We start from the raw sequence: 11,214 nt of genomic DNA on the forward strand, positions 1-11,214 counted from the left end.
TACAATTGGAACCCAGCTTACTGTCGTACCACCCAATGTGAACACATATCCAATAGTAATCTTCCTTCTGTCTAGGTCACCACCCATATCGGAATTGACATATCCTTGTAAGTCCTGATTAGTCCCCATGAAGCATAAAGATAAACCAGTAGTACCTCTCAAGTACCTGAGAATCCACTTCACTGCTTCCCAGTGTTGTTTTCTAGGATTGCTCTTAAATCTGCTCACAACTCCCACTGCATGTGCTATATCTAGTCTTGTGCATACCATTGCATACATGAGGATTCCGACAGCAGAAGCATAAGGAACCTTGTTCATATAAGCCTGCTACTTCTCCGTCGATGGTGATTGTGTTTTGGTTAGTTTGAAATGACTAACCAAAGGAGTACTCACAGTTTTAGCTTCATCCATGTTAAATCTGCTAACAACTTTTTTCACGTACTCTTCTTGAGATAACTTCAAGATTCCATTCACCCGATCTCTTGAGATTCTCATTTCAAGCTGGATTTGCTTTGCAGCATCCAAATCCTTCATAGCAAATTATTTTGATAACGCTCTCTTGAGCTTATCAATCTCATGCATCTAGACAAGATCCTGTTATCAGCATATCATCTACATATAACAGTAATACGATATAAGAACCGCCAAATTTTTTAACATAACAGCAGTGATCAGCTTAGCACCTCAGAAAACCATTGTTGTTCATGAATCCATCAAACTTCTTGTACCACTATCTTGGAGCTTGTTTGGGATCGTACAAGCTGTTCTGAATTTTGCATACCATTTTCTCCTTTCCTCGTACTTCAAATCTTTATGGCTGTTTCATATAAATTTCTTCATCTAGATCACCAAGAAGAAACGTTGTCTTTACATCTAACTGCTCCAGATGTAAGTCTTCCTTCGCCACTAGTCCAAGTATAATTCTGATAGTGGTTAAATTTACTACTGGAGAGAAAATATCTATGTAATCAACGCCTTCACGCTGTTGAAAATCTTTCATAACAAGTCTCGCCTTGTACCACTTGCTACCATCATGTTCTTCTTTTAACCGGTACACCCACTTGTGGTGTAATGTCATTTTATCTTTTGGAAGTTCCGTCAACTTCCACGTCTGATTGGATGACAGTGAATCCATATCATCTTCCATGACTAACTCTCACTTGGTTGAATCATCATTTTTCCTTGCTTATTCAAAGTTTTCCGGTTCACCTTTATCTATCAGTAAAATATAATGAATTGCAGAGGAGTATCTCTCCGGTGGTCTTATTGTTCTCGAAGATCTCCCGAGTTCAATCATCGGAGTTTGTGGGTAAGATTCTTGTGCTGTTTCTTCTTCCTGGTTACCGTCCTCTGACTCATTCATAGGAATATCTATCAATGGCACTTCATTTGTCTTCTTGATTTCAGGAATGTTATCTCCAGCTGGAATGTCTGATATGTCCTTGTACAATACTTGCTTATTGAAAATGACATATCTGCTCCGAATGATCTTTCGATTTTGTCATCCCAGAACCGAAAACCAAAATTGTTATCTCCATAACCAATAAAGAAACACTTTTTTGATTTCGGATCAAGTTTTGTTCTGTTGGCTGAATCAATATGAACATATGAAAGACAACCAAACACTTTCAAGAAAGAAAGATTTACTCCTTTGCCACTCCAGACCTCCTCTGGTATTCTGCAATCAAGTGGTACCGAAGATCCTCTATTGATCAAATACGCCGCAGTGTTAACTGCATCATCCCATAAAGATTTCGGTAGTCCAGCATGTTGGAACACGTGTTCTCGGATCACACAGATGTGATACCCGGAGCAGCGGAAGTTTAAAAAATTTTATTTTGATATGGAACGATTCCATATCGTGGGTATCAAATCCTACGATTAAAATAAACAAGTAAAATTAAATCACAATTAAATTTTACCTCTTCAAGCTATGGCTTGATTATTGACTCCAACAGATTAAATCTGTTCTTGTTGTAAATATCAGGAACTGATGACTCGCTCGATCAACTCCTGAATTAGGTCCACGAACAGAAAACTAAAACCCTATGATTGATTGCACTAAAAATCAATCAGATGTTTATCGAAGAGATTTATAGATTTGATCTGTCAATTCAGAATGTAATTTTTCAAAAAAATCACAGACTGAATTCTCTCAAAAAGGGAGAAGAAATTTTGAAAATTCCTTCTTAGAATTATTGTAGTATTTTTTCGAAAACTTCAATGTATTGGAATAATACTCAATTTTCGAAAATTTCAACATCTATATATATAATTTCTGGATTGGATTAAATTATATGTCTAATAGGACACTAACTCTTTAGGGCCCATTATCCATAACTTAAGCCCAGCAAGCCAAGCCTGTTATTATATAAATTAATATAAAATTCATCATGACTCAGATTGATAAACTGATTTCACCAATGTGCACAGAAACCATTTCTACACCTTTTAAAGTCAAGATAATTTTTATGAATCCGAATTCAGTGATTTTCAAAAATGCCCATCCCTATGTCATTTTAGGAAATTACACTCCCTTTACTTAAGAAGTCCAACTTCTCTTTTGCTAAATTTAACTCTTTAAATTTAACTATTTCAACGGGGATTAGTAATCAATTACTTGTGTAACCCTCAATGGTTCAGGGATACAGCTAGCCGTGGGCTCACAACTCCTTGTGACTCGGAACAACAATTTCCGACTTACCCATCGAATCATGGTAAGAGCGCCTAGCAACATCGCCCCATGATTCCTTAGGTATCACTGATAGTGCCTGCAAGAACCAGTAGGTTTTGGTTAGCGTACAGTACGGTCCCTTCATCCATATATCCCGATCGAATCAACAACCATTGGTACATCGAGAGTCGTTCGAGATTCGATAACTATGCAATGCATCTTGAAGATCAAATAGTGACATCGCATGTGCTACTAGGAAACCAAGTAACCTAAAATACATCATGTACTCTGGCCAGAGATTTGTCACACTAATATCTCCTCAGATCGCATAGGATATCCACACTCGCAAGCATGTGGTGAATCCTTGACAACAAAGCATCGACTCCTATATGTGTCGTAACTGTACCCAATCTCGACACCTGATGACCCTCATAGAGTCGGTAAACGAGTCAAAGTACAGTATTAGCATATAGAGTCTCCATGATGTTTCAAGTAGTAAGGACTAATGGTGTACAACCAAAACCGCGGACTTCATCCACTCGATAAGTGATAACCACTTGGAAAGTTCAGATATGGTAGTTCGATCATTCATCATATGAATATCTATTTGAATGCTTTGAACATCTCTATCTTCCATACCAATGAAGCGTGGTACTAGGCATCGCAAACGCTAGTCTCAATCTCGAGCGATCCTTATCCTTATTTGCGGACAACTCAATTGACTAGGAACTGTTTAGAATATACAGTGATTATAAGATGTGTTTCATGATAGGCATCAAAATGTACTATCACATCTTACATGCACTCTAGTATATTCAAGGTCTTTATATAAACATCGTATAATACGTCACAACATAATAATATGATAAAAGATAAAGTAAATGCCAAAAACAATGTAAATTATATTAAACAAAGATTGTTTATACATACACTACAACAAATATGGTCATACACAACACTATAAAGACAACGGTTTTCAGCAAAAACCGTTGTCTTTTACTCTTTAACAACAGTTTTATTTTAAAAAACCGTTGTTTATGAGCGGGTTTTTTTAACCTACGACAACGGTTTTTAATAACTGTTGTCTATGAACGTGTATTTGATATTATACGACAACGGTTGTTTATAACCGTTGTTATTTTTTGTTGTTTTATGTTTTCTAAGACAACACTTCATTGAATCCGTTGTGGTTTGGTTTTAACTTTTAATTTTAAGAAATACACTTTCCTTTTCTCACTCTCACACCTACCTCACCCTTCTCTCCTAACTCACGCTTCTCTCCAAAACCCAACCCTAGCCGCCCTTCTCCTCACAGCTCACGTCCCTCTTCTCCGCCCCGTTCCTTCCATTTCCTCCACCCGCCTCCACCCGAGCTCAAATACCACTCACCCATCGCCACCCACTACCTCTTTTCCATTCACCGTCGCCCCTTGAATTCCCCCCTCTTGTCTGTGCTTGAAGATGATAGAATTGCCCCTTAAATGTTTGGGTAAATTACGCTTGGGTTGTCATAACCATCGTGTTGATGCCAATGTAGCAAGGAATGCCGACCTGAATCTTCAAAGTCGTGCCCCTATTCGAAGCCGTGCCCCTGTTCTTTTTATTTCTACTTTTCCTTCAAGTTGCTAGAAGTTTGTGTTTTTAATTTTCTTTTCATTTCTAATTTTCCTTTCTTTTATGGAATTATCTTCGAGGCATGGGCTGCCCTGTTTTGGTCGAGAAGATATCCCTTAGCCAAGAATCTAATCCAACAGAGGAATAATTTTTCGATTTAGGATTGAAATTTATGTTGGTTCTGAAAGTAATTCAATCGTATTTGTGGCAGGTCAAGGCAGAAGTTTCTCGGTTGGAAGAGTAAAACCAGAAAATTAAAGGAACTTGTTTTGAAAAAGAGAGCAGGGCTAGAGGATATTCATAGAAAGACACATCTAATTCCAGAAACAGATGAAGCGATGGATACAATAAGTGAGTCGGGTCTTTGCTATTATATGGGAAACAAAATTGTAAATCTGTCCTTCAGAAGTTTGTTAGCATCATCATTTTTTAGTTCCTCGGTCAATGGAAGGAGAAGTTGATGTCACCTGTGTACTAGAGAAAATTGAGCTTCAAATATCTAGGGCCAAGGAGGAAAGAGATCCTAGAAAAGTTGAGAAGTGGATTGTTGCATGTGAGGAGGAGAGTTGGCTCGAGGAGTATAGTAGGGTTTGTTTCTACGACTTTCTGTTGATTACAAGATGATTTATGGCTCAAAATAACTTTTAGTTTTATTATTCACAGGATGATAATCGCTATAATGCTGGAAGGGGTTGTTATCTTACTCTAAGGCGTGCTGAAAAAGCTCGTTTGTTGGTCAATAAACTTCCAGGTATATTTGCATCGCGCATTAGTGGAAGAGCCTTCTGTTCTTAGTAGCCCCTACAATGAAAATTGTGGCAAATGAATTTTTGAATTTGATAATGTATTTACCATCATAATTTGGTGGAATAGCAATGGTGGATACATTGGCCTCAAAGATAGTATCATGGGAAAATGATAAAGGATTTGATTTTATTTACGATGGTGTAAGTATTGCCCTTTTATCACAAGTAATTTATCTATCAATCTTTAATTTTTTGTTGGCAAAATTTACCTTTGGTTTTCATGTCTAGGTTCGCCTTCTTTCTATGCTGGAAGGATATATGGTTCTACGACAGGAAAAGAATTTGAAGAAAAAAGACAGCGGGTATGCATACAACATAGCATGTACCTTTTAAATTTTAATTTCTAGCACAAACACCAAAAGGAACCTTGACTTCTTAAGAAAATGGAGGACATTATTACCCGTTCACCATGTCTTTTTACAATTTTCTGTCAATTTTTTCACATCAGGACGAGAGAAAACTTCAAGGGCTGTTACTGACAGAGCAGGAAGCTCTTTATGGTTCAAGGCCAAACAAGTATTCCCTTCTCTCCTCTCTATGCTAATGCCATACGTACAGCTCAAAAATACACTAATAATTAAGCAATCGAGTTTCGCCGCTTTCTTTTCACTGAATTAATATTTCTCATGTTGTGTGCATTTTTCATGCAGCCAAGTTCTTGCAAACCTGCGAACCCTTCTTTTTTGCTGATTCATCCGCTCAAAGCACAACAAATTTTGCCTCAAATAAACAAGCTATCCTTCCGCCACAACGTGTCTCTCACAATCTCCCTCATCGTCGGCTCGCCTCGGCAACAATTCACCATGGTTCTCGACATTGGGAGCGAGCTCTCATGGCACCACTGCAACAAAACACCTCCTCGCCAACCTCTTTCAGCCCCTAAATCTCCACTTCCTACCGCCCAATCCCCTGTTCCTCTCCCACCTGCAGGGCCAGGACACGGGACTTCACCATCCCCGTCTCATGCGACGCCAATAAGCTCTGTCACATGCTTCTCTCCTACGCGGACATGTCATCTGTCGAATGTCATTTGGCCTCCAAAACTTTCAGGATCGACGGATCCAACACTTTACAACAAATCGAAGAGGAGGTATGATTTTTCTAGTTTCGCATTATTTCATTAATCTTAATCGAATTTCTATGAAGAAGTGTGTGATATACGGAGTAGCATAGAGAATTTCAGTCTCCAGCAGGTCGTCAAGCTCAACGTCTTGCCACCTGAATATTACTGCATGACATTCGAGGCCCGGGCTGTTGAGCGTGATGAGTGTCGTTATTTTCGAGGTGTTGTTGATGCAATTCCTGAGATTGATCAATTATTGCTTTGTGAGATCAAGGTGCCATCCTAGCCAGTTTTGTTTTTATTAATGTTTTACTTGAGTTCATGTTTTGATTGATACTGGTTTTGTGTTGTGTTGATGGTGATGTCTAGTTTACTATCTTGTAAAATTCCATCTTAGAATAGGCATAGATGTTGTAGAGTACATCTTATGTAGCCAGAAATCCATCATATATAGAATATGCACAGATGGATGCTATAGACTACATCTTATGTACCCATAATTTCAGAGTAGCTTCTTTTAATTCGGTGGAAGAGAAATATAAACTTTTTTTTATATCATTATTTATTCTTTTTATTGGCATGTGATGTTCGGAATTTGGTTATTGTTTGGCTGCAAGAATATGTTTGGCTTTTAGATATTTTTGGCTTTTAAATATTTGGCTTTTAAATATTTTTGGATTTTCTATTTCAAAGAATATGCTTCCTAACAACGAGATTCTTCCCCAACGGTGGAAGTCAAAACTAGGTTACTTTTAAATGGTTATGTACAGTTTGTCAATCTTGTGAATTACTTGATCATGGTTGCCTCGTTCCAGTTAATAAAAAGCTCGGATCTCACAACCCTCATATTCAGCAATATACTTGTCGGAAATTTGTGTTCACTGTTGTAATCTTGTTATGAATTGTTGCAGGTAGAATAGGTTTTTTACTGCATTTTGCCACTAGGAGATGGATTCTAGAGACGATGATATTGGTTCAGAATTGAAATATGTCCAAATTGATTGTATCAATTTTGATTTAATATATATCACTGCCTTTGGAGATGAATGAATGAATGGAATGTCATTTCATTTTTCGTATGTTTACTGCGGCAAAATGGAGGAGTTATTACACTATATGAAGACTGCGTTCTCAAATGAACGATATTTCCCTTATTTGTTGATTTAATTGAATTTTTAAATATTATTCGTTTCATTGCTATCGAATTGAAACTTATTTTTTATTTGATTAACACTTCCAATAATTGCAGAAATGGCGGATCAAGCAGCAAAGATCTCTGTTGAAAAGCATATGCACGGCACTACCATTTAAACTATCCAAAATGATCACGATATAGGTTTTCTACATATCTTGTTATATTTTTTATTTTAATGTTTTTCTCTCGTTCTTTCCCTTTTTTAGCTTTTGTTTTGGTGGTTCTTTGCCTCGATGGATGTGCTGAATATATTTCCAATTAATACTTGTAATTATAGGTTCATAAAAATAGATTTTTCCTAGCTGACAGTCCTCTACTTGTTTCGCTTTTTTGTAGCTCTTGTTTTGGTTTTTCTTGTAGTGTAATTACTGTGGGACAGAATGTTGATATAATAGCATTTGCATATGCTTTTATGTAATATTTTTGTTCTTGTGTTTTCATGGCAGATTGGTGCAATACAGGCTTGTGTCAAATTTCTGCTGCTGGATTGCAGAAAGAAATAGTTTTCGAACTGAGGTTAGTTTCTTTATTTATCCGAAAGAAAATTTTGTTTTGATCTGTATTTGGTCTAATCTCATTTAACACATGCCACCAGAAGGCAAGTTTACTTTAAGCACAACATGCAAACTGTTCAAAGGTTGGAGTTAAAATATGGTTATTGTAGTGAAATCCCTTCATAATGGTATGTTTCACTATTGCCCATTTTTCATTATCGTTGTTGTCGTCGTATGGTATAACAAAGCATAATGTCATTTTCACCAAACTTGGAAGCCCACTAATTCAGATTCAGATTCATCACGTCCCCACATGAACTTGTGTCTATCTCCATTTTATAACAATTAAGGCGGCATGTTGGTTTTTCTTTACAAGTTGCGTCCAACACAAAGGCTGGAGCATACTGAAATGGATACAAAGGTTTCTCCACTGTAGTTGCTCCACTTCACTGTGCTCACGAGTGATTAATATTTAATAGTATGCATTTAATTAAGCATAATAAAAAGTCACATTTAGCACTACTTAATATATATATATATATATATATATATATATATATTTCACAAAACAAGGAATCAAAAACTACCAAGTGGATGCATATACCTGCAGCTTGTGCATATTGATAATCCTCACTGAGCAAAAAAAGAAACAAGGATGTTACTTGTTCGATTTTACAGCACTTATTTTTTTGTTTCCATACTTATCTTCTGCTTCCTTTTTCTTCTCATCGTGTTTCTTCCTCTCCTGCTGTATTTGAGGTCCAATACTCAGTATTTGAGGTCCTCCTGATTTTGAATTTATTCTTCTGATCCGAGAAGTGCTAATGGGTGTAATGAACTGGAATTAAGTTTTGAGTTTTGCTTCCTTTTACATCGGGATTTTCATGCGATTTCAATGCTAAATAGCTTTAATACTTGAAAATAGATCGTATAGTTTGGCTAAAACTTCATGTAAATTTGGTGTCAATATCTTGTGTGCAACTAGTTTTTCCCCCCATGTTTAGTTTATTTTCCTTCTTTGCATACTCAAAGATGGCAGATTGAGTTACGATTTGTTGGATCTAGTTTATCCACGGTTTCTTGTTAAAAATCTTGTATTGTTATGTATCACGTTTAATCTTATAAACTAAAAAGTTGGAGTCGGTAAATTATATTCTGACACGAATGATTTGAAAAGTTACATGTGAAATTTTTATGGATTGTGTTTAGATTTAATGTGGGACTTTGTGTCCGAATTTGGGTGCAGATGTTCCAGAACCTGTTGCAAAGAAAAGCTCGAAAGGATCCCTTGATAGAGGTGTGTACATGGTCATGATTTGATTTATTGAAGGAACAAATGAATTCTTGTAGATGAAAATGGGATGATTCGTGTCTGAAATATTTTGCAGATATTGCTCTTGCGAAATTCGAAGGTGACAAGAAGTTGTCATACATCAAGGCTTGGGAGGAAAATTAAAAAAGAAAAGTGGAGAACAAGTAAGGCTCTGATTTCTCCGGATATCACTTCTAAATTTCTTGTGAACAAGAACTCGTGTTCAGCTATGATATGTGGGGAAGAATGGATTTCGATGGGGTGAATTCTTGACTTTGAGAGATTTATTTAAATTTTTTTTGTATGAATTTTCTTGAAACTATTTGAGATTGTGATCACAATTTAGTGTGATGGAATAGGGCTCAAAATAAGGTAGCGGATATATAGCTTCATGGGAGAACACCAAGAAGATATCTTTTGACGCCCAATTAAGAAAACTTGAGGTAAAAAGATTCAACTTCGATTTGCTTGTTTGCATCTTCAAATTTGTGTGTGTTCTAATGTAAATATTTTGGCTATAAAGCTTTTAATGATCATCACTTTTGGTTTACATGAAATCCTGAACAAAGTTTGAAAGTTATAAATATCAAATATTGATCCAGGCTTGTAATCTATAGGAAAAACTAGAGAAGAATGAATATTATGCAGAAAGTACTGTGAAAAACAAGGTGGCAATAATACACACGCAAACAAAAGAGAAGAGAGACACGGTTGAAGCTACACGTAAAGATGAGATATTCAAGGCAACGGAGGCGGCTAATACATGCATACCATGCAACCAAGCAGATTCCTAAGAAAGCTTTTCGATGTTTTTAAGGTCAAGTGTTTTGTGTTTAGCAAAGAATGACCTGCGAAGTTTCAGGATTTCCTTGTAAAGTTTGTTGCTTTGATATGATGTTTTGTAATACTGGAAAATTATATATTAAACTTTATTTTAAAATTTTGATTGATTTATAATATTGAAAATTTGTATATTAAATTTTTTTTGTTTTTTATTTAAGAAACGACAACAGATTTAACATGTTGCAAAACTGTTGTCGTAAGCCTAAAAAGACAACGGATTTAGACTATTGCAGAACTGTTGTCGTACACCTACATACAACATCGGTTTTAAAATGTGGTTGAATAATGTAACATACGACAACGGATATAAACTGTTGCAAATCTGTTGTCGTATGCCAAAATAGACAACAGTTTATAACTGTCGTAAAAGGCAACTTAAGACAACGATTTATCAACTTAAGACAACAGTTATAAACCGTGGTCAAATAGAGTATACGACAACAGATATTTACTGTTTTATATCCGTTGTCATATGTTGGAATCCATAACGGATATAAACTGTTGTTGTATGTTATACATTCGACAACACCTAAAAGTACAACGGTTTTTTGACCCCTCCCTTTTTTCTTGTAGTTATAGAGTCATAAAAGCTCTTAGCCACAAGTTGGCTAACCGGACACCCACTCTTTCACAACGTGCAATCTCATGCTCCTGGCTTGTTCATTCAGGGTTCTGTTCATTCTTTCAGCCACACCATTTTTTTGAGAAGTACCAGGAATGGTTTTCTCCATCTTGATCCCGTTTTGTGCACGATACTTCTTGAACTCAACATCTTCATATTCTCCACAATTATCAGACCATAAGTATTTCACTTTGAAGTTGGTCTCATTCTCAACCATGACTTTCAACCTTTTAAAGGTCTCATACCGCCCGGGCCCTCTCGCAATTTGGAAATTTTTTATTTTTTGGGTGTTTGACATGGAAAAGACTCTTGGGCACTATAAATAGATAAAAATCTGACGTTTTAAGGGTTCGAGACATTAGATTGAAGGGAGAGGCGACCAAGGATCGAGAGAGAACAAGAACGGAAATGGAGGAAAACTTAAAGAACTCAAGAACCGCAAAAACTAGTTTTCTTCTTTTCTTCTTAAATTAATTTTGTTTGTTGGGATTTAGGGGATCCTACCTCCAAAACTATGTTTTGATTTTTTTTTTGAAGATTGAATTTGGTTTTAAGCATTATTGATTATATTATTGTGTTTATTGCAATTTT

The 11,214-nt window shown here is 36.3% G+C and overlaps 1 protein-coding gene across 6 annotated transcripts; it reads left to right on the top strand.

Annotated features, from left to right (window-relative positions):
* Positions 1–3,924: 3,924 nt before the first annotated feature.
* LOC140882577 (65-kDa microtubule-associated protein 3-like) lies at positions 3,925–10,124 on the top strand. Of its 6 annotated transcripts, none has more exons than XM_073288660.1 (13): positions 3,925–4,639; positions 4,722–4,876; positions 4,952–5,039; positions 5,162–5,235; positions 5,323–5,396; positions 5,543–5,610; positions 5,745–6,431; positions 7,407–7,493; positions 7,799–7,868; positions 9,093–9,143; positions 9,235–9,322; positions 9,518–9,601; positions 9,776–10,124. In XM_073288660.1, exons 1-6 carry the CDS (start codon positions 4,627–4,629, stop codon positions 5,571–5,573), a joined length of 435 nt encoding a protein of 144 aa, XP_073144761.1. In that variant the 5' UTR covers positions 3,925–4,626; the 3' UTR covers positions 5,574–5,610; positions 5,745–6,431; positions 7,407–7,493; positions 7,799–7,868; positions 9,093–9,143; positions 9,235–9,322; positions 9,518–9,601; positions 9,776–10,124. The 6 variants fall into 6 exon arrangements, with proteins under 6 accessions (XP_073144761.1, XP_073144759.1, XP_073144757.1 ...); XM_073288658.1 differs by lacking the exon at positions 5,162–5,235 and having other exon boundaries at positions 5,745–6,184; positions 6,288–6,431; XM_073288656.1 differs by lacking the exon at positions 5,162–5,235 and having other exon boundaries at positions 3,925–4,305; positions 4,500–4,639.
* The last annotated feature ends 1,090 nt before the right edge of the window (positions 10,125–11,214 follow it).

This window comes from Henckelia pumila, chromosome 2, assembly GCF_033568475.1.
Source record: "Henckelia pumila isolate YLH828 chromosome 2, ASM3356847v2, whole genome shotgun sequence".
Lineage (NCBI taxonomy): Eukaryota > Viridiplantae > Streptophyta > Magnoliopsida > Lamiales > Gesneriaceae > Henckelia > Henckelia pumila.

Bases quoted from the DNA above. Each gene is read 5' to 3' on its own strand.
- LOC140882577 (XM_073288654.1), top strand. The intron at 5,040-5,322 runs GTATATTTGCAT...TTTCATGTCTAG, and splicing joins GTTGGTCAATAAACTTCCAG to GTTCGCCTTCTTTCTATGCT. The intron at 5,397-5,542 runs GTATGCATACAA...TTTTCACATCAG, and splicing joins TTGAAGAAAAAAGACAGCGG to GACGAGAGAAAACTTCAAGG.